A 23616-nucleotide genomic window follows, 5' to 3' on the forward strand; every position below is an offset into this window, starting at 1 on the left:
AAGTTGCATTTTGTAAGTGTAGATGTTTGTGCCAATTGAATTAATAACATGTAATTCACGTTATAGTTTTTTTTTGTTTTATGCCTTATTGCCTTTTTGATTAAATTGGATTATGAGAATGCTTCTGTGTGTCATTTTAAACTACCCAGAGGTGCCAACCTGTCAACCACACCCAAACTGGAACATCACAAAACAAGTTCAGGGTCTTCAAGAGGAAATTACCAGGGTTTAGTTGTGTGGTGTTAGAGATTTGACTCTAGTGGCTTGGTTAGATGCTATATCATTTCACCAGCTGAGAACAATTCAGCACACAAGCACGTCAAGTACCAAATGATTCATCAACAATTTATAATGTTTGTCTACTACAGAATCACACCCATAACAACTCTTTGTGCTGGAGTGTTTTCTTGCTGAGTAAATTAAATTTGCAAAGCTACTTGTAGGAGTTTTCCTATCTTGTTTACTTTTCTGGCAGTAAAGAGGACTGGAATGTATTCACCAAAGGAAATATAGTATTTAGGGTAAATTACCACACATTTGCATTATTTAGCATTCAACCTTGTACAGATAATACTTCTTAACACAAGTTGAGATCAAATGTGAAGTTGTACTGTAGCTAAAGGTTTTCAGAAAACCATAGATTGACCTCAATCTCTCAAACTCAACGAAACACGAGTTTGATACAAAGAGCACTCCTGGCATGAATAATACGACTTCAATGAGAGGAAGCAACTAAATCAGAATGCCCTACAGATAACAACAATGAGTCTTTTTTAAGCAGACTGGGTCTTCAAACATTCAAGCTGAAAAACAACAATTCCGCGTTTTTTAGAGGCTAACGAACTCATTCAATTTAAGAAGAAACCGTAGCTGCCTGAAGTAGCTAATTTAACATCAAATAGGAAACAAGGCAAGGAAAAAACAACCACGTCCGCCTCCACAAAAAAACTAAATAAAACGTGAATAAGTTCTCTGAACTGATGATGACGAAGCTTTCACAAGTTCTTAAGTGACCAGATGGACAAGAAAGTACGTTTTCAGTGTGCCAACATTTTTTTCATATTTCTTGCCCACCCAACTGTGAAATTCCATCATTTGCAGTTGACTCTCATACTGTAACTGTTGTTGAGTGTCGCTTCTTCGGTTGTTGTTCACTTTGTGTTTGTCTGTGGGCTTTCCCCTTGGAATTAAAACCATTACTTTCAAAACAACATTTCAACTTCAAGGGATTTGTCACAGAAGGCGACACCGAAAAACAAGGCCCCCCTAATCTGGCATTTGGGGAATGAAAAACAGTAGGCCTACGTGCTGTGACGGCATTGTTCATTTAAAGTAAAACATGTAGAGATTGTCCAATCTGTTCAACTGTGTTGCATAGTTTGCATTTAGCTTTAAATCAATGCTGTCTACAAGCACTCTGAGATGGGCTTGTGCATTGTCAATAGGCTATTCTGAAAAGATTGCGGAGAAAAATACATAGGCCTACATTACTTATGGGCTATATTACCCTGCTGAAATGCATAATAAAATCCCGCTAACCACTTAAGAGGGCTTTTGGGGCATTTATCGCTAGCTTTCCAGGATTTGGATGTTTGGAACAACTCTTATCAGAGAAGCTGATAAGGAAAACATACCACTAATCACTTGGTTTAGCCAATTTATTGGCTCATAAAACAAAGATTGCTTTCGTGAAGCTAACGGTAATTAGCAGTTTTTGTCAGCAGAGCGTTGAGGCTCTGTCTCCTCATCAGAGTGAAACAGCAGGCCGGTGGAGAAGGACTCCCATCTGACATGACAGTCAGCCTGACAGAACATCTGCCTCAGTGACACGCTCCCCTGAAAGCTTGTTCACTGTTTGCAAGACGGCTGCACTGCACAGCAGTGTAATGTAAAGTATCAATCCCATGCTCCTGTGGTAGTGGTAGCTCAAGCTGGTTCAAGTCACAATTGTCTGAAATGTCACAGAATCTTTTTTTTTATATTTCATTTTAAACACCGACTAACTAACAACCCTTGACATGTGTGTGAATAAGTACATTTACATTTAGTCATTTAGCAGACGCTCTTATCCAGAGCGACTTACAGTAAGTACAGGGACATTCCCCCGAGGCAAGTAGGGTGAAGTGCCTTGCCCAAGGACACAACGTCAGTTTGCATGACCGGGAATCGAACTGGCAACCTTCGGATTACTAGCCCGCTTCCCTAGTAGCTCATGCGGACACAGATCTCGAAACTTAAAATCAAATTCACTCAGTTGAAGTTGATGTTGTGGAGAGATCTGTTGGAACGATCAAATGTTCAGATAAGCCTACTCAAGCAGAGGTCTAGATGCGTGGACTGGAGGCATTTCATTAAATCACTGAATATTGAGTGTAGTATGGTAATTAATTCCTAGTATGTGTTTACACAGTTTCCATCCATAAATATATCAATGGCTAGATAAATTTCAGCCCCCCTCTACATCTCTGAACCCTCCACGAGGAACTCAGCGGTGCGTCATAGCTCCAAGAGGCCTGCTCGTGTGGGGGAAAAGCTAATGGAGCGCGAAATCAAGAGGCTCTAGCACTGAGGAGAAAGATTCCTGGCTGGATGCCCTGCCCCGTGACTGCTTGACCTCTTCATACTCACTGCGGGCGGTGTAGCAGCGCGATAGCTCCGCGCTCCGGGGGTTCCGTTTACGTGAGTCGGTGGGGTAGGGGGGATTACAGATGGATCTTAGAACGAACGTGTTATTGTAGCGTTCCTTTCACCCCGGGTATATATATTTTTGGTGGTGGTGCACTAATGACATTTCAAGTTTGGCTTGTCTTAATTCGCTGTGGCGTGGCGTTCTGGAGTGTTTTCTTTGTGTTCCCGGCTCTACTTGTGCGGAGGCTGTGCTGCTGACACATGCTTCTGTGCTGAGAGCAGAGCATGAAACGTAAACAGAGATATGTGTTGTCTCTCATCCCTCTGATGTGCATAATTCCCGGGGAACGAGCAACTGCCGCGCTCGGCATTTCAGTTTCTATGGTAACAGAAACATCACAGGCTAAAATAGCGTTTGCCTTTTATTATCCCTTTCCAACTCTGGCCAATGAGAGCGCAGACTTGCTTGGTATGTGCACAAAGCAAAACATGGTAATTATGAGCGTTTGGGCGAGTGGCGTCTGGGAGACTGCGGTTTTATCTCAATATTGTGATCTATGAGAGTTCGACATGGTGCACCAGACATCTTAGGAACATCGAGTAGACCTCAAGTACAGGTTACCTTGTACCATTCGAGCAGGTCAACAATAGTGGCATCCACAATTATCATAAATATCATAACATCATAAATGTCCTGCTGTCCCATTAATCCGACCCCTTTCCTGTCTTTATCAAAGACTGATCATCAATTAGTGAGGTGAGGTGTCTTATTTTCGGAATATGCAAAGTAAGACCATAGATGAGTCACAGGCAGTGAGTGTTCCCTTGTGACTAATCATTGCTTTAACTTGTCACAGAGAAAAGCATAGTGACACTTGTCATTGATTGGACTGCAAGTTGAAAGGGTGACATGGCCGCCAAAAAGGTGACAGGAGTACTTAAGTATTTCCCCTTTGGTTGTATCGACAATCCCATCTCTATCTCATGACCCCTTGCAAAGGGCAGTTAGACAACATTACAGCCTACAACATCTAACTACAGATATCGGATTTATTGAATTTTACTGTGAAATCTTTATACTTTGATTGGTTGCTATCAGGATTTGACGTTTATTTCAGTAAATATAACAAGTAGATCTGAACAACATCACCGACCCTGCCTTTAATGATACACAGACCACGTCATTTAATATGCCAGTCAGTCTACTCAGTGTTTCCCCTACCATTATATTAGGGGGGCGCCCTGCCCCAAAATAAGTCATTTAAGGTTACCTTTCCTATAAAACATATATCTAAGAGCATCTATAGCTTGCTCTTTTATTAAACAAACTAAATGGCCTTATGTTATTTATCTTATTTACATGACATCATCTCTGTCTCGGTATGTCATTTCTGTCTGTACATTTCTGTCCCCCCCCCCCCCCAAAGCTGTAAACCTAGGGGAAACACTGCTACTCATCAACTCAACAGCATCATCATCATCCCTCCTCTGGAGACGGTGCAGACACAGGATCATCCGTGAGATCATCCACACAACGTCTGACACCCAAGAAGCCGTTACCTCACCCTGCCTCCCAGCGAACCCTCTCCTCTCTCCTCTCTGAGCCGTGCCAGAGAGAGAGAGGGAGAGAGAGCGAGACAGAGAGAGAGCGATAGAGAGAGAGAGAGAGAGATAGAGGGCGAGAGAAAGAGAGAGAGCGAGACAGAGAGAGAGCGATAGAGAGAGAGCGAGAGATAGAGGGGGAGAGAAAGAGAGAGAGCGAGAGAGAGAGCGAGAGATAGAGGGAGAAAGAGAGAGAGAGAGAGGGAGGGAGGTAGAGAGAGAGCGAGAGAGCGTGGGAAGCCTTTACGGTACGCAGATCGGCAGACAGAGAGATGGAGACTAGGGGGACAAGTCCTAAAGTAAGAGAAAAAATCAATGAAGATATCCATTGAAAAAAGTTTTCAGTCTCCGACTGGATTAATCCATGTCTGGAAAAGTGGGCCTTAACCCTTGTGTTATCTTCGGGTCGTTCTGACCCATCAGTCATTGTGACCCACCGTCGTATTGCGACAAATTTACCGCATACAAAAACAAAGTGAAGCATTTTCTTTTAACCGTCGGGCTGTCTCAGACCCCCCACATTGCGAAGGTTAAAAGAAAATTATTTTTATTTGTTTTTGTATTGGGTAAAATTGGGTAAACACAACGATGGTACCCGAAGGCAGCACGAGGGTTAAGAGTCGTAATGATGGTCCAGATCATGTCGTCAGCGGGTGAGAGGATGGAGGTAAACCGGGGAGTCAGGTGGCTGAGCGGTGAGGGAATCGGGCTAGTAATCCGAAGGTTGCCAGTTCGCTTCCCGGTCATGCAAACTGACGTTGTGTCCTTGGGCAAGGCACTTCACCCTACTTGCCTTGGGGGAATGTCCCTGTACTTACTGTAAGTCGCTCTGGATAAGAGCGTCTGCTAAATGACTAAATGTAAATGTAAAATGTAAATGCCTCGACACACTGATGCAGTACAGTGTGTGTGTGTGACATTTAGTCATTTGTGTGTGCCTCGACACACTGACACAGTACAGTGTATGTGTGTGTGTGCCTCGACACACTGACACAGTACAGTTTGTGTGTGTGTGCATGCCTCGACACACTGACACAGTACAGTGTGTTTGTGTGTGTGTGTGTGTACATACTTGGCTTCGTTGACGTTCATCACTCGTCCCTCAGGGGTGATCCAGTCGCTCTGGATAAGAGCGTCTGCTAAATGACTAAATGTAAATGTAAATGTAAACCAGGAAGAGGAGGACTTTAGGCGAGGCTTGGGGCTCCTGTGCTCATGACGCCCACACTGACTCAGCAGGGAGTCTGGGTAGACGGGAGCGGTCGGGCAGACGAGGAGGCAGACCATCCTACACTGCCTGCAGGCACAGTCTTTCATCAGCTGTCTTCACATGAAATCACTCAGGAAGGACTGATGTGGTCAAAGGAAAACAGGTGGCCCACAGAACGCCTTTGATCAGCCAATTACGTCTTAGCCCGCAAGGAAAAAGATGACATGAACAATACACTCCAACAGCGACCTCACGCACGGGGTGTTAAAACATACCCTCTCTCCTACCTACCATACAGTACATTCACACTCAACCAACCCTGCACTTTCCTCAGCCAACATTGACCAGACCCGCAGCGCCATATGTTCCAGCCTACCTGCTGGCTTTCTCAATGTCAGAGTGGACTACATTAACACATTTTATACCCAGCGTGCTAAGAAGACGGGTATTACCTGCCACCCCAGGGAAGCGTGGGAGCATCTGATACTACAGGAGGCTAGCAGCCTCTCCTTGAGAGCAAGGAGGAATCATTTGGCACCCTCTCAGGCTCTGCCAAGTGTCCTTGCTCTCACACGGCGGTTTTCCCCTCCCTGTTCTTTTTAATTTGTCAGGCCCGTTCACACTCTGATTGGCAGCGTGGAAAAACGGAGATGTCGGACATGACTAAGAACGGTCTGTGTGTGTGTGTGTGTGTGTGCGTGAGCGCGCGTGTCTGTGCCTGTGAGGGATAATTGAGTGCAAATCTTAATCTTAGTCACGATTGCTGTGGGTAATGGATGGTGTCTTGCAGGAGTGTAGTGTGGCTCAGGATGAGATTAAATCAGGGACATCTGACTGGAAAGATAACTTGTTGTTTAAGCACGACAGACAAAGAACAGCACAAGAAGCAACTAGCCCAGGCTGTAACATTAAACCACAAATCAACCTTTTTCACATGGGAGACAACAGCAAATTGATGACTAAACTGTCCAAGTGTTGGTATTGCATTCTGTATTTTTTCCCAGTTCTTGTTTTTCCACTCCACTCTCTGTTCCTTGCCTTCCTACCCATTAAACCCCTTCTCTTTTCCTGCCCCTTCCTACATTTTTCCTGTCTTGAGACCCCTGGTGGCCCTTCGCAGTGTGCCTTTCAGGTGGGTTCACCCTCCTAACTCAGTGGCCATTTGCTCCGGAATCCAAAGTCCTTACTTGGATTCTCTCTGCGTACCTTCCTGTGTCGGGTCCTCGTGTTTGCAGATGATTTAGTTTTCCTGCTAATTAGTTTTTGCTTGTGTTATCTGACCTCTTTTCATCAGTTGGGTTTGCAGAAGAGGTTATTTGGGGAATGTAATGATGATGCTGTTTTGTACATTACTCTTGGCAGACAAACATTTTCAAGAGCTGGGATTGAATGTGTCATTTGTTAGCACCTGCCAAAGGACGGAACACTGTGTAAGGTGTGTGTGTGTGTGTTTCTGTATATAAAAAAACATTAGGCTATATGACACCTTTATAAAACCTGTCAACTGAACACCCCCAAAACTCAGCAGAATCAGATCAATCTGCACTTGCTGATTAAACTCGACCCCTGCACTGCAACCCTCTCACATTCAGATTCAGCCGGTGGCCTTTTGAACCGAAACCTTACATCTTCTAGGGCCAAAAATCAGCATATTGGAACAATTCATAGAACGCCGCTGGGCACTTCGAAGTTGTGTGACAACCCAAGGTCATCCCGTCTGCTTAATTATCCACCCCAAACTGCATTGCGGGGAAACTGGAACGCTTCCGAGAGCGAGGCCTTGAACTGCTGCCACAGCCTAGCAGAGGTGCCGGGGCGGGCGAGGCCAGGAACTCCACCCTCTCACCCTCTCATCATAATGCTGCTCTCCGGCCTCAAGCTGAACCTGCTCACTCACACTCTACTGCCATCTGGCCCTCATGCTGACTAAGTGCTGTGGGTTTCCCACAGCACTTTGCAGCTAAGGCGTCCGCCTAAGCAACACACGCCTGCCGCGGCGTTCATTTTAGTTTTTTCTAGCGATATCCGCCGTGTTACTCTGTCCTGTTTTCTCCCTTCCATTCCAAACCGTGACCAACGCCAATCTCCCTTCTCTGCAGAACGCATCAGTCTATCACACAAACTAGCCCCCCCCCTCCCACACACACCTTAACTAACACATTTTCTGCGGGAAACCCTGATATATGTTGGTAAATCCAGTCATTTTTATTTTCAACTGTCATTCAGCTGGATAATGGTGGCTCAGATCCTCCTCACATACTTTTCAGGACAATCAGGACATTCTATAGAACACCGGAACAACGGAACGTCGGAAGCTTCTCATCCCAGTGTTCCAGTAACACAGCAGGACTTGTCCTTCCTCTCCAACCAGTGGATGATGGATGAGAAAGGCCTGGATGGTTTGTGTGCTGTTTGATCTGTGTGTTTTCAGAAGGAAAGTCACGGTGGAGGAGAATCTAGGTCTAACACCAGCGCTGGTGACTTTTCCAGCTGAGGCTGCTTTGTGCTAAATTCACTGTGTCTTGGTTTGTGAGAGACAGCGTTTTGTGTGTGTGTGAGTGTGTGTGGTTGCCTAGCAACTGGGACTCTTCATTTTTGTACATGCCTGTGTCATAGTACTCGGCACACACACACAGACACACCCACACAGACACACACATACACACACACACACACACTCAAAGAGCGTTCGAGTTTCAACCCACCCCACACCTAGCGTGCATATTCGAACTGCACTTCAGATACAGAAAGAGAGAGAGTACTCAGAGAGACAGTCCCAGCACCCCCATGTGTGGGAGAGGGAGCCCAAAGAAGCTACCATCCACATCTCACCATAGGGCTCTTGGCACAGAGGGGTTACCATGGCAACGGCGCACGTTGTAACCAGGGGTAACTGCCGTGGCCAGTCCGAAATGCCGGTGAGGATCTTGGGAGAAGACAGGCTTTGGAACGGGCGGGTGGGGGGTGGTGGGGGGGTTCAGGGATCAAACAGCAGAAGAGCTGGTAGAGACTCTGGTCTGTGCTGCTATGTGCTTTCTGGCAGGTTTCACAATCTGATCCGAACACTGTTCAATACGGTGTGGCCTCAAGTCTGCAGACTTGTGGACGTGCCGATACGAAACCCGTCTGAGACCGTCTTGGGTTTCTCATTTCTGTCTTTGGTGCACGAGGGAAGGCTGGCTTCACCACTTGGGATCAGCTTTGGTACCAGTGGTGCTGGGGTGCCAGATTAGCTTGATCCAATCAATCAAACAAACAGCCTTCCTTTGTCTCGCTAGACACTTCTTTTATGTTCTGTCATATTTGCAGACTTCGTTTCTGTTGGTTGTTGTTGAAAATGAATCGTTTTCTCACACAACATTTGAGCCTGGCAGACTCGTGTCTACTTTCACAAAATAATTCCGCTTTTACATTAAATAGCTTGGTTTCTTCGTTTTGTTTGATGATGTGAGCAATTCTTATATAAGACAGGGTGACACTGCCAGTTGGCACTGTGAACGCTGCGACAATAGAACAAGTGATAGTGGAGATAGTCACAGCTAAATTTGCCAACAATAAAAATGGGTAGATTTGAGTCTTTGCCCAGATCTTTTAAAATGGGAATTTAAAACTGGTCGAATGGAACCTTATCACTCTGAGGGAAATTATTTTGCTGCCAGCTCAACAATTATTCAGTAGTTTAAATTACACACTCAATAATCTTCCCCTGAATAAACAAGGAGGCTTTTACTACAAAGTGTGTGTGTGTTTGTTTGTGGTTGAGAGTCGGTTGATCAAACACACAAATATCTCTCGAATAGCTTATTTCCCTCCCAGTCTAATTCTGTTGCTATCCCAGCTCGAAAATACAATAGAGAGATAGAGCAGATAGAAGGATAAGAAGGAGAGCTCTGGTGACAGACAGCTCACAAGTGACCCTTACGAACACAGAGACTGGAAGGAAGACTTAACCAGCAACACAGGGGCAGACAAAAGACGACAGTTTGTAGGATGGTTGTGAGAAGAAAGTCACAGCGAGCAGTGTTAGAAGCGAGTGATGAACAGCGAGTGACAAAAGGTTGAGAAATGGTGGACCTGTGCGCTGTGAACGGGAACGGCTGGTGGAAACCGCCGGGCAGAGAAGGACACGTGTTGATGAGGATGCAGGGATGATCGGAGAGGAAGACAGACAGGGGAGCGGGGTGCGTGCAGTGTGTTAAAGTGTGTGTGCCTGAAAGGTTCTTAACGCAGACAGAACTCAAAGAGGCGAGGGGCTCTGATCAATTATTCACGAGCCTGGGCTCGTCAAATGTCAGCCCATTCCGCACATGCTCACAACGCCCCACCCCACACACACTCATAGTTATAGAAGCAAATATGGTCATGTTGAGTCATGTCGATGAGGGCATGGGCAATTCTTTAAGGTTGTCAGCCAGCATGCTCTGGACTGTCCTACTAATGCTCATGGCGTAGTTTTGAAGATGTAGTTACACTTGTGACAGGTGATAATCCTCAACCTTGACAGCTACCATGACACTTTCCAATTGCTGAGGCAGTTACTGGCAATTAGTGGATCTATATATCCTCAAGAGCAAAGTCGAAATACGGTTCTCTTTCTTTTATTTCAGTGGGCTGTGTTAGCAGTCTGTCTCAATGCCCCACGAAAACAACTGCAACGGGAAGACCTTCCCAACTCATTTAAAGCAGACCGACGCCAAGCTGAGTCAACGCTTCTCGCCATCTGTCTGGATCATTCCGTTATACACATTAACATCTGCGGGTGTCAGATCCCCAGAAACGGCCGTGATCTAATTAGGTCCTGAAGGCTGCAGCCTGGCTGCGGAGACTACGCCCCACCCTGTGTCCATCCTGCAGGCGTGTGATAGGTGACACGGCACGCACGATGCTGCCGGATGGAAGCTGTGCGAGACAACCGACAACAACAAAGCTCTGGGTTCCACGTGAGCATCTCCCTTTCCTGATGGATCACGGGGGGTATAACCCGATCCTGTCAAGATCCACTCTGCTCCCCTCAAACTCAAAGTGTGTCTGAGTCTGGGTAAAGTTTGAAGAAAGTCTAAAGGACCTGAAAAGAACTGTTGCATGAAATACTGTCGAAGAAAATCTGAGATCTGGCCGCTATAATGTTGATTACACAACGCTCTCGCAAGCAACTTCCAGAGTGCAAAACAAGAATAAAGCTAGCCTCGGGCACAAAGGTCTGTAGATGTTTGAGTCTTGATTGCATCTACCTCAAGGGTAGATGTCTTCAATGTTTTGGTACAGCTGAGAAGGCCAATTGTGTGCCTTGGGTGTGTGTGTGGTGTCAGAGTTCACCGAGTCTGTCTCTGCTAGAGGCTTGGCAGCTCTCCTAAGATCTGAGCATATTAACATGTCTGTGGGCTAATATGCAGTCGGACTGAAGGCCAGTGAAACACGGAGTGTAGCGAGGGCACATGAGCTACTATGTGTCATGGATTAAAAATGTTTCACCCCATCATCCGCAAGCATTCCTGTCTAACAAACGATGGGGAGAGTGTGCAACAATAGGGGCGAAGGTTTTCCTCAGAGTTCACCACGAACCAAGCGACAGAAAAAAAGCCCAAGAAAATGCTTCAGTTGCATCTGTACAAGATCGATAGGGGTGCTCGCAAATTAGGAAGGGATTACGGATTCAATAAATAAATCAGCAAGCTTTGCAAACAAGAGTTGTGTCCAGTGAGGGACTAAGACTACTAAAAAGACAGGGAGTTTTTCTGTCCTTTGGAGTCGGTGAAAGTACCTGCCCTTTCCAATGGCGGATGGCACTTTCCTTTAAAAACAACGATTAAATGTAACTGTCAAGTCAGCAATCCCCCCGGCCCCCCGCCCCCCCTTTCCTCTCAAGCTGTGTCCTTCCTTGTCCTTCAAACTCCACACATGAACCTGCATCTTGGTGAGAGATTTGGCTTTAATATGTGTTAAATATACCAGATGTAACGCCCTGCTCGAGCTGATCTGCTTACAATGCCTACATGTATTTCCATTCTAATACGACACCTGCTGTGTGTCAGGGCTGGTGTCAGCACAAGGCATTCTCCATGACCTAGTATCTCTATAGGGAGCAGAGGGCACAGAAGCTTCGGGTTAAATGAGGTGATTCGTTGACAAAAGGGTTTGTGGTTTCGCGTTTTGGTTGGCTGTTGAAACGTTAAGCTAACAGAAAAAATTGGGGCATCCCTTTTTAACCGAAATGTGCTTGGTGTGGGTAAATGTTTGCGGACATCTAGAACACAAAATCCGATTTCTCATCAGCATGCGGTTATATGGGTTTTAGAATCATTTTAAATGCTGAGTAAACCGATGAATCTCTCGCCCTGCCTGACAGATGTTGACCCATAACATCAACACTAAGCCTCAAGAGAAATGAAACCAGCCTGGGGAAACAAACCTCCAATCTCATCCAGGCGCAAGCAAACATCACCTCTCCAGCACGAAGACTCACGGAATGGAGGAATTGTGGGGGATATAAACCAATCCTCCGGGGAATTCTGTCCAATCACCTGAGCTTTTATCGTCCGCCAGGAAACATTAAGGTTGCTGTTTTTTTCTTCACAGGAACTGGCACAACCTCGTTATTACAGGCCGCTGAGAGTGGTAAGGGGGTTGGGGGGGGGGGGGGGGGGGTGAGACAGGTGAAACGAATGGTTCCTGGTGTAAAATAAACCATGAATAAATGATGAAAGCGTAGTTCACACTATCGCTAAGTGCACTGTCAGCTATGGACCAGGACCTGAACGTGAGGTAAGTTGAGACGCATGTGTGTGAGCTGTCGTTTTCTCTGAGCCTCACTCACTCACTTCTTTACTCCAAACTTCCCCCTGGTGTCTCTCCTTCATTTGGTTGAACTACATTCATTATTTTATTGTGAATAATCCGGTACAATTTGGGACAGTCTGCTTGACAGGGAAAGCCTGAAACTTCAGGCTTTCCCTGAGTCCTCCAGTTATTTGATTTTTTTTTTACCAGTCTCAATAAACAGAGAATTTATCCCACAGGTCGTGGCCATCTTTCAAACAACAGCATCAGTAACAGTAATTTGAGTCGTATGGCGAACCGCACATTGAAAATGCAACCACGGTCTTCAAAATGGCTCCCAGAGATGTCCCGGCCTGGCAAGGCATTAAGAGCAGTAAACGCTGCATGAAGAGACAGACGGGAATTAGCTGAGCGGCTGTGGTTTGAGATAGTGGGAGTGGGAGGGGAATTGAAGAAGGGTTTATTAGCCTTATCAGAGCCATAGGAGAAGGGTGTGTGCTTCTGTCTGTGTGTGTGAGTGAGAGTGTGTGTGTGCATGCAAGTGAGTGTGCAAGTATGTGTGTGTGTGTGTGCATATGAAACAGAGCTTGACGGGTTAGCGAAGGTAAATGACGTCTCCCTTGACTAAACACAAGAGCTGAATTAGCCAATGGGAGCTGCCGTGGTATTGTGGGTGGTCTTTAGACATCGCAGAGGAATACGGATCTTGTTACCTGCTTAGTGAAAGACAAACACAATCTGAACCTCCAGTTAGCTATGAGGGCACAATCCTGTTTGTATTTTCTATCGGTGTGACATGGGTTTGGCAGAATATGGGTCTGATGCACTTCTACGGCCAGTAGATACACAATAGGGATGACACAACCGTGGGCCTTGAGCCAGGGTGAGTGCAGGAAGGTAGGCCCAAACACGAGAGAGAGAGAGAGAGAGAGAGAGAGAGAGAGAGAGAGAGAGAGAGAGAGAGAGAGAGGAGAGACTTAGAGGCAGAGAGAGACAGAGAGACAGAGAGAGACAGAGAGAGACAGGGAGAGAGAGAGTTAGAGATAGAGAGAGACAGAGAGAGACAGAGAGAGAGACAGAGAGAGGCAGAGAGAGGCAGAGAGAGGCAGAGAGAGAGAGACAGAGAGAGGCAGAGAGATACAGAGAGAGGCAGAGAGAGGCAGAGAGAGACAGAGAGAGGCAGAGAGAGACAGAGAGAGAGGCAGGCAGGCAAGGAAGGATCCAAACTAAAAGGGTATTTATGTTGTAAAACACTAGGAAAAACAAAGGTGATACTCACATGTTAACGACACGACAGGGACTGCCATAGAGAGCAGGGCAGGGCGATCACACATGGACAACAGCTGGGTGATTGGAATGAGAGACAGGAGGTGCAAGGAGAGAGAAACAAGCCCTTGACCGGAACACACACACCCAGGGAGACAGACAGAAAACACTAGGGCAGGGAAAACCAGGAACTTAAGCTGGGGCATAGGCGTGGGCGTGACACCACGACCCTCTAAAGAAGCCTCCGATCATCCCCATGATATACCTGACTTTTATAACAGTCATAAACAGAGTTAATAGATGCCCTGACGCCTCACATAACATTTCCAAAGCACGCTAACTAATCAGATTGATTACAACCGTGCTGGCTTATTTAATGAAGGTTGACCTCTGAGGCTGTTTTCGCTCCAGCTAATATCAAGCCATGTCATTGTTTACGGTCGACGTACATTGTGTAGGCTTCAATAACGACGTCTGGTGTTAAACGAAGGGCATCAGAACTCCAGACTGATGCATCGGCACTGATATTAGCTTTCATTTATTGAGAGTGCAATAATAAAGTCACTGAATAGTATGGATTCTTGTGTATGGCTGCCAACAGAGACAATGTGAGTGCCAGGATGTGTGTGTGTGTGGGGGGGGGGGGATCACAACTATGACCAAACTGCTGATGCATAACGTTACTGAGTATCCCTTTTCCAGTCTCTGTTGCTCGCTCTATCTATCCTTCAACTTTATTTATCCTTCAAAAGGAAATTAGTGTGCTATCATCCTCCTCATTCGATGTTTGGTTTCTGTGACAATGAGCAAACTATTTTACTCTCCCTCACTCGCTCCCTCCCTCCACACATAAAATAATACTTTTTTTTAAAGCAATTTGTTCAAAATCTTAATATGCCCCAGTTCCTCTATAGTGCAATCTGAAAAGTAAACTGAGCCTTTACGGTAGTTGACCCTAAGTGCAGTAAATCTCTATGGTCTCAATGGCCGACAAAGCTGGCCACAGGAAGATGCTAACGTGATTAGCATGGAGTTGCCCAGGCAGGCAAGCAAATGGTTCTAGATACGGTAATTTCCCAGAATAGCCTGGGCCATGCTATAATTACCACAAGCTCTTAAATAGCGCTGAGAAATGCAGCCAGTCATACATCATGTGCTAATGAAGAGAAAACCATTGTCCTTTGGTTTGACACTGAGAGGATAATGAACTGAGATGAAGCACATTCAGAGTCATATTACCCAAACAGCAGCAAACAGCCCCGAAAATGAACTGCAGCATCACAGACACGGTGAGAGTGAGGTAACTGTCCCATTTTACTGTTACCACCAACCCTCCTGTAACTAATCAACAGGTTATGCAACCGATGGGTGTCTAAATGTCAGCTTAAATGAGATGTGCACTCAGAAGCTTGTGTCACACTGTAAATATGTATATATTATCTACAATGTGGCTGCTTTTCAAACACTGAAAGGTCCATGGCTGGGTATTAGGCTTTGGGCTGGGCTAGGACTAGGGGTGGAGGTTGTGCTGGGGGTGGAGGTTGGGGCTGAGAGGGGCAGTGGGAGGAGTTGCTCACCTTACCCACAACCAAGGTGTAGCAGGGACATGCTGAGGATGTAGGCTAAGCTGACACAAGCTATGCCAGACTCAGTGATTCTTTTCATCTCTACTGAAGGCTTCCACATGTGTGAGGCAGGACTTCACAGTGTGTGGCAACACACTTACAGCATCCCTCCACAACAAAGTGATTGTATTGCAAAGCGTTTGTTCGATTTTCTGCATGACTAGTACCTGACTCAAATCTAAAAGACGGAGCATTTTGCAGCCCACAGTCCATAGCGAACGTCGGTGGACGTATAATGAAACTCTGTGTTGTTTAGCCCGGGGCTCGGCATAAACGATGACACAGGGAAATAGGCCCTACGTCGCTAAACTCCTTACGCTGATCCCGCTACTCCAAATACACAGCACCTTTTCAGCGGAGATTTAAAAATATGAAGAGACAGCGGGAGAGCAAGGAAGCCTCGCGTGTGATGTAGCGTTTTGTCGAAGAAAAGAGAAGCCGCGTCTTTAATTCCTCCCATCGGCACTGTGCAGGCTGCTTGCGCTCACTCACTTCAGGAGTTATTGTAATTGGAGATGGCAGGGGTTTTTGCATATGGGACGTGTCGAAACTAACGAGCTGGCTTAAACATGCGAGCGTAACATCGTCCCTTAAGTATCACTCTGATACCCAAGCTAAAACAGAGAACGTTATATCACTCTCGACTTCGGGCCCTTCTTTGTAAAGTTAATGTGATACATTATATACATTATTTATACATTATATTATCAGGTTCTTATTTCATAATTATGCATATTCAAGTGAGAAACACATGAATGATTCACTCAAAGATTTTTGCATTTGTTAGCCAAAGACTGTTATTAACTCCAAGGCTTGCATTACCCTAAAGCTATCCTCAACCAATTTTTACATTAAAATAAATTCATGCTTGGGCTTAATGTGTATCTCACTGTCAAGGTTGCATGTATGAAACATTTCAGCAACACTTGTTGTTTTTACAATTGGTATTGCTATGCATAGTTACATGGTAATTCATGTGAAGTGTAAAGTGACAGCATTTCTATTTTATAAATGCATCAAGTGGGAGCTCTGAGCCAGAGCTTTAGAGACAAAGAGAGTTCTGAGCCCTGTGCTAAACTGTAACACCATCTCAGAATTGAGAAAAAAAACACACAAACCGTTAAACAGCAGTAATGAGTTATCACTGTCCTTGAGGGACTTTTTCCCCATAGTGGTTTCACTTCCATCAGCTAAACACATCTCATCCTCTCACACCCACAACACACGGCAGCACGGTGGCTCAGTGGTTAGCACTGTCGCCTCACAGCAAGAAAGTCCCCGGTCGCTCCAGGTCCTTTCTGTGTGGAGTTTACATGTTCTCCCCGTGCCTGCGTGGGTTTCCTCCGGCTACTCCGGTTTCCCCCACCATCATAAAGACATGCATCGTATGAATGTGAATGAATGTAATGAATGTTGGTGGTGGTCGGAGGGGCCGTAGGCGCTGATTGGCAGCCACGCTTCTGTACCACCACCAGTTTGACTGTCTGAATGAATGCTGGAATCTGTAAAGCGACCTTGAGTACTCTGAGTAGTAGAAAGCGCTATATAAGATCAATGATATATATACACAACTCCTGTTCCAAAAAGAATGACTCATTCCTCGGTGTGTGGGAGCTTAATTGTCTTACACGGTTGACATTTCTGTTTCCCCGTAGCAGGTGTGCACTTCACTACCCTCCAACCTGGGTTGTAGCTGCTTTGAACTGAAAACACAGTTCACTTTGATATATGAAGACGCTAAAAATACTTCCTCAAGCACCAAGGCCGCCACTTGGCCTCAGCCACAAAACCACACAGTTCTCAAACCAGAGGAAAGCCAGCAGAATCCCCTGTTGCCATGGTGGCGTACAGCATGAAGGTCTCGTATCTGCCCTTGACTCTGAGGCCCCTCCCCCCCCTTTGTGGCAACACTGGACAACAACGGATAACCAGAGACAGACGAGGACCACAGCCAGGATGGACCAGCGACTGGGGAGGTATTTCTTGTGATGTTCAGGGCCTTGCTGCGGAGAGGGGTTTTCCCTTACAGAGGGGTTGGTCTCCTTCCTCTTCACGGGAAGAGCATGGTCCTCAGGGTGATTTTTCTGAACCGTGCACTATTGATCTCTGTCTCCTTTAAGAGGGCTGGAGAAGGCAGGGAAAACACACTGAGTAATGACCAGAACGCCAGAGTAAGGCCTAAAGCACAAGCTGTGTGTGTGCACAAGCGTGTGTGTGTGTGTGTGCATGTGCATATGTAAAGTGTGTGTGTGTGTCTGTCTCTCTGTGCATGCTCACGAGCGTAAGATATCGAATGAAGCATCGAATGTACTGATACCAAAGACCGATCAGAGACCATCTCTGTTCCGAAAACACTGGTGAGAAGCTTTTGTCTGGAGTCTGATGTTTGTATTCAACACAGATCACCAGAGCGGCTGTATTTGCCGTTGAAGGGTAGTGCGTCTTATTATGTATTGCTCTGAAAGACCAGAATCCAGTTGGTGGTCTAGCTAGACGGGTAGAAGAGTGGGAGGGATTTAGTCTCATCTGGAATCTGGGATCAGATGGCTGAGCGGTTAGTGAGTCGGGCTATTAATCAGAAGGTTGTTGGTTCGATTCCCGGCCGTGCCAAATGACATTGTGTCCTTGGACAAGGCACTTCACCCTACTTGCCTTGGGGGGAATGTCTCCGTACTTACTGTAAGTCGCTCTGGATAAGAGCGTCTGCTAAATGACTAAATGTAAATGAATCTGTCCTGTGCTGGTTCCACCGTACCCATCAGTAGTCATTCTCCTGTTCATATGCTGCCATTCAAAGACAGCAATGTCCTCGCTGGTGTAGCCAAACACACGTGCGGACATTTTGGCAAACCCAAGCCCGACTGTTCACCCCCTCTGCCGTGCCTAAACTCACAGCGCCTGAACCCACGACCGCCGCGGCCCCGCTGCGTGCCGACATGATGCTCCACGACGCCCCAGACAAAACTCCTGAGGCGTCGTCCGCCATCTGTGCACCTGACCGTCGTAATTAACAACCTCTACTTATTTGATGCAAACGTGCAAAACTGACCTCACAGGGACAGAGCCACACTATGACTGTTGCCTAGACAACACTTCCTCCCTCAGGGTGGTGGTCTGTTGTTGTGTGGACTGAAGAACAAGTGGGCCCAGGTGGGGATTCCATTGTGTTTACCATCCCGAGCAATTCATTCCACACAAACTACCAGTGTGTCAAGTATATTTAATGCAATAGGGGTGCGTCAGAATGAACCTTTGGCAATTTTATTGCACAAAATGAAAATAAACTACAGGCAAGTTGCTTCAAAATGTGAATGGCTGTGAGATTTGGCAGGTGTGTCGTTAACCGTCTGAAGTGATTTATTCATTCAGGGTGGCAAAGTCTTGACAAGCAACCTGACACTGGAGCAGGTTTTCCACTATCACACTCATATCACTGACAAAATGTGCTTTCTTTGTTTACACAGGAACCAAGCCAGAACAAAGGGTCGGAGCCAGACCATTAGATCACTCACTGGGCCTGCAGCGCCTAAGCTAATTACCCAGTACCTTAAATCTCCCTTAAAACCAGACACATCCGAACAGTCATAACCATAAAAGCATGAGCCATGCCAGACAGCACTTCCAGCCCTGCCCATCGTAACATCCACACAGTCCCAACACAACACACAGCCACCTCTGAAGAGAGCCAACAAAAAAACAAGCATCTCATTCCAGCATGACGTTGCCCAAACCGTACCCTGAAAGCAAACATGCTGTAATGTGCGCCGGGCGCCGCGCACATTACAGCCGTCTGGTTCCAGGATGAAGGGGTGACAGCCAGCGCCCGTGTGGCAGTGTGGATGGATGGAGGGATGAGGGGAGTGTGGATGGATGGAGGGATGAGGGGAGTGTGGATGGATGGATGAGGGGAGTGTGGATGGATGGAGGGATGAGGGGAGTGTGTATGGATGGAGGGATGAGGGGAGTGTGGATGGATGGAGGGATGAGGGGAGTGTGTATGGATGGAGGGATGAGGGGAGTGTGGATGGATGGAGGGATGAGGGGAGTGTGGATGGATGGATGAGGGGAGTGTGGATGGATGGAGGGATGAGGGGAGTGTGGATGGATGGAGGGATGAGGGGAGTGTGGATGGATGGAGGGATGAGGGGAGTGTGGATGGATGGAGGGATGAGGGGAGTGTGGATGGATGGAGGGATGAGGGGAGTGTGGATGGATGGAGGGATGAGGGGAGGGGCCAAACAGATGAGTGCTGATATCAGACAATTGGATTTGTTCCCCCCCCCCCCCCCCCCCGTCATCATCAGAGGAAAGCAGCTCGTCCGGGGTTAATGTGCCAAAATGTCAGGACCGATTTCCACACTCCACATGCAAATAGACTCGAAGGGGAGGGGGGTTTAGTGACACAAGGAGGTACCTTGTAGGCTGCTGAAAACATGCTGAAACACTGACGGGGCAGCCTGCAGCACTTGACAGCCACCTCACACAGAGGAGCACTTTCAGCATGTCATTTGAGGCACAATCTGTCACGAACCACATTATCCCACCAGCAAGACAGGTAGGTCTCCTCTGTGTCTACTGTAAAAGCAGGCGGGTCTGCATTCCTCACGGCACTTGGGGAGAGATTGTTCCTGACAATACTGGCTTTTAACGAGCCATAAAGCGAAAATAATGAGTGGCTTTATTTACTTTTTATATCTCCTCGAGTACTGTCATATAGGCCTACTTTAAGTAACTAAACTGTACGGGTGTGTAAAACACATCCCCATGCATTTGGATTCTGTCATTTATGTCCTCATAATTCATCTACATAAAAAGTGTTATGCATTGATGTAAGTGATTTTTAAAAGCAGGTCATGGGATCATGAGAGTCATTCAGTAGGGCCAACATCACTTACCTAACAGTGCCACACCCATTGAGTCTCAATTATCCACTAGGAATCCAGAGACAACGTCATTGAACCAATCCCAGCTCGTCTTTTCAGATGCCCCGCCCTGTGGCGGTTGGTCCAACAAATTGAAGCTATGACCTCATAAGGAGAGCTGTGTTTAGACAACTGATAGGCTGCTCAGGAAGCCAATTGAAGAGCTTGGCGCTTCATTAGGCCAATCGGATCTCGTTTTACAACGCTTACCTGACCCAGTAACAGCCTTTGTGACTTGGAGTCTTTGCGGGTAGCTAGGATGCTTGTCTGCCATACCAGAGACGCAACAGAGCATCTGTCCATAAACAATCAGGGGATGACAAGACCCTCCCAGCTACTGAACACAAGAAAACGCTAGTCGGTTAACATCTGTTCAGCATCGCCTCATTCACGACCTAACAATTACTCTACGCCCTTGTGTGCAAATGTATCAAACAATCAAGTCTTTGTTGCATCACAATATCTGGACACTAATGTATTGTCATGCATTTGTTCCCACTAATGCTTCTTAATTATAATGACCCAAACACTCTTGTGATGTGACTAATGGGTCTCCTCTCTCAGGGGATGCTTCTTAATCTTCACTCAGTCATTCCCTTGTTTATTTGGTGTAAACACATTGAGCGCTTTGTTATATTCGTCCTCATCGTTTGACATCGACACACTGTCACTGCTGCGGCACAGAGAGAGATTTCTTTGTGACGATATGCCGTCCAGTGTCGTAATGACTGTTCCGGTACCAACAGACAGTATACTGCACAGCATATCTCAATGCTGTACAACACAAGTGGGTCGTATCGACATAAACATGAAAACTCCTCGGGGCAAGAACACCAGAATTTTCAATTAATTACACTGTCAGCTCTAAGCTGACAATTATCACCAAAAATCAAGCGTGTAATCAGAGCAAGTTCAAATAATCAGCTAATACTGTTAATGATTAAATCACTGTATTGAGCTGATCATGAAGAGCTTCTGATTGCTCCAGTGTACAAGCTCACTAGCTGCTAATGAACACTTCTGAGCTGGCAGTGATATCTGCAGGGGCACCACTAGTGACTCGTGACCCTCTGTCACACGGTCTATTTTCTTCTTGTGTGCTGAGTTATTCCCCATAATTAATGAGCTGTGCTTTGAGACTAAGAAAACTGTTTCATATGAATGTTTTGGTGGTTTGTATTGTGAATAAACTAGCTACTTTACAACATGTATTCAAAAAAGTTGGTATTATTGTGTGATCACTTCCTCCCCCTTTCTTCTTCTGGTTTTTCAGGACCTTGGACAGCTAACGCCGTCTCCAACATTAGAGAGGCTTGGTGGGGCATACGTCCTCACACCGGTTCTCCAATTCTCTGTTTTGTAATTGCACAACTTCCAGTAAAAGGAACAACTTGTACATTAAAGGAGGATCATTCATCCGTCTACTCTGAGAGCATGACCGCTTGTCAGAAGCACCAGTTTGTCTGGATGCCAAGACGAGAGCAGGAATCACTACTGATCCGCCCGTAAAACTGCTGATGCATAACATCTCACTCCCCCCCACCTCGCTTTCTCTTTCTCTCACCCGCGCAATGTCTCTCTAATATTCAATTTCTTGCTCTCTCTCTCTCTCTCTCTCTCTCTCAATTACTCAGTTTTTCTCTCTTTCCCTCCCACTCAATCTCCCTCTTCCCTCACCTGTGCTATCCGTCTTCATTCCTTCTAACAATTCCCCGTTCTCATCTTGCTTCCTTTTCCATCTACTGTACAATCCGATGCTCCTCCTGCCCAATCTCTCCCTCCGTCTCTGAACACGCTCTGTCTTTTCTATACTGCCTTTCCTACATCCATTACTATCTTGTTTCTCTCTGAATCTAATAATTCCTCTCCTCCCTCCTGTCGCGCTCTATCTTCATAATAAATCTTGCTCTCCTTCTAGCTCTCTATCCCCCTCTCTCTCTCTCTCTCTCTTTCATAAGTGCATGCACGTTGCGTCTCTGTACACCAACATACACTCTCCAAAGCATTGTACCGTAATTGACGAATGAGAATCTAAATAGGACTTGAACTTGCTCCAGAACACCAATAAGGCATATCTGCTCTACCGGTCTTACAGGCTCAAACTAGACTGAACTGGAATCAAACTAGACGGACCCAGAGTCAAACTAGACTGAACTGGAGTCAAACTAAACTGAACCAGAGTGAAACACAGCTTAAGGGACACCCCTAAGTTGGTGGGCTAATATTTGTGTGCATATGTGACAGTGTGTGTGTGTGTAAGAGAGAGAGAGAGAGAGAGAGAGAGAGAGAGAGAGAGAGAGAGAGAGAGAGAGAGAGAGAGAGAGAGAGAGAGAGAGAGAGAGAGAGAGAGAGAGAGAGAGAGAGAGAGAGAGAAATGTGTGTGTGTGTGTGTGTGTGTGTGTGTGTACACCATGTGAGAGTTGTCACTCGCTCAGTCTCACTCTGCATGAGTACTCAGGCACATGACACCAAGAGTCACTAACTAGTAATATAGAGTACACACACATGCAACAACAAGCCTGGGCTACAGAACTATTTGTAGGAACATGGCACTGAATTACACTAAGTATAGAACTAGGTATTAATATTACGCATTTTAGAGGTGGCATTCAATTGGGTTTAATGTCCTAACTCCATAAAGAGGGAAGACGATTTTAATTTGCAAGTCAAATCACTTAAATATTCATTTTTTGTAGTAGCCTAATTTAATATGAATGATTACTTTTCATACAAACCTACACATGTAGGGCTAGCCCCATTTTAGAACGGTCTTCCTCAAAGTAGTTGGAGCTAGTTTAGTTTTCAGATCCTTTTATTAGAAGACAGTCGCTGACAAACTTATGATAGCACAAGTTTAAAGTCTGTCAAAGACGGACGTCTTACATTGAAATATGATCTACTTACACAAACGCATGGTAGAGCAGCGCCCACCCTCGCGGTCTCTCGAGCGTGTCGTAGATAAGGTTCTGAATTCTCCGCTTCCTAATGTTATTCCTCTTGGTGGGTCGCGTGTACCCCAGAGGTGTCTTGGCCAACAGTCCAATCCCTGTGGAAACCCTCTTGAAATCATCTCGACCAGGCGCCACAAGCAGCAGTGCTCCATCCTTATCCGCCCCGGCTCCTTGGTCCAAATCCCCGGGTAGAGCTGATGCCTTTTTGTCCCTCTGCTCCTCCGAACCATTACCAACATTTCTGGACCTGATCCCCATGTTCACTAGTGAGCCTCGGCGCCGCGCTTGTGGAGATCTTGTATGAGCAGCATGCCATGATCCGGGCGATAGATCAAGATGCCTTCAGCAGTGGGTCATTTAAGGATCTGGTCCCCCTCGTGAAGGGAGGTGCTCAACAGTCTGACTGGGGAGAAAAATTTAAAGGGGAGGGGGGGAAGCTAGAGATGTCACAAGCGAAAGATGACAAGTCACTGTGTAAAGAATGAAAACATTGGTTACTCCGTGCAGTATCATGCTAATTTGGATGTTAGTCTCTGCCAATGATACAGTGTATTGATTAAAAGCGTTAATGGTCTCCAAATCTAGTTACGAAACAACAATGTAGTCTACCATCACATCGTGCAACAATTGCCTGA

General features: G+C 46.2%; 1 protein-coding gene across 1 annotated transcript in view; it reads right to left on the reverse strand.

Moving 5' to 3' along the window:
- Positions 1–23239, reverse strand: part of kcnq3 (potassium voltage-gated channel, KQT-like subfamily, member 3) — a 50208-nt gene extending 26969 nt beyond the window's left edge. Inside the window, exon 1 of the mRNA XM_067252904.1 lies at positions 22935–23239. Within this exon, the coding sequence (XP_067109005.1) occupies positions 22935–23239 (305 nt within the window). The remainder of the gene's footprint in view (positions 1–22934) is intronic.
- Positions 23240–23616: the final 377 nt, after the last annotated feature.

The sequence above is a fragment of the Osmerus mordax genome, chromosome 16, assembly GCF_038355195.1.
Source record: "Osmerus mordax isolate fOsmMor3 chromosome 16, fOsmMor3.pri, whole genome shotgun sequence".
In the NCBI taxonomy this organism is placed as follows: domain Eukaryota; kingdom Metazoa; phylum Chordata; class Actinopteri; order Osmeriformes; family Osmeridae; genus Osmerus; species Osmerus mordax.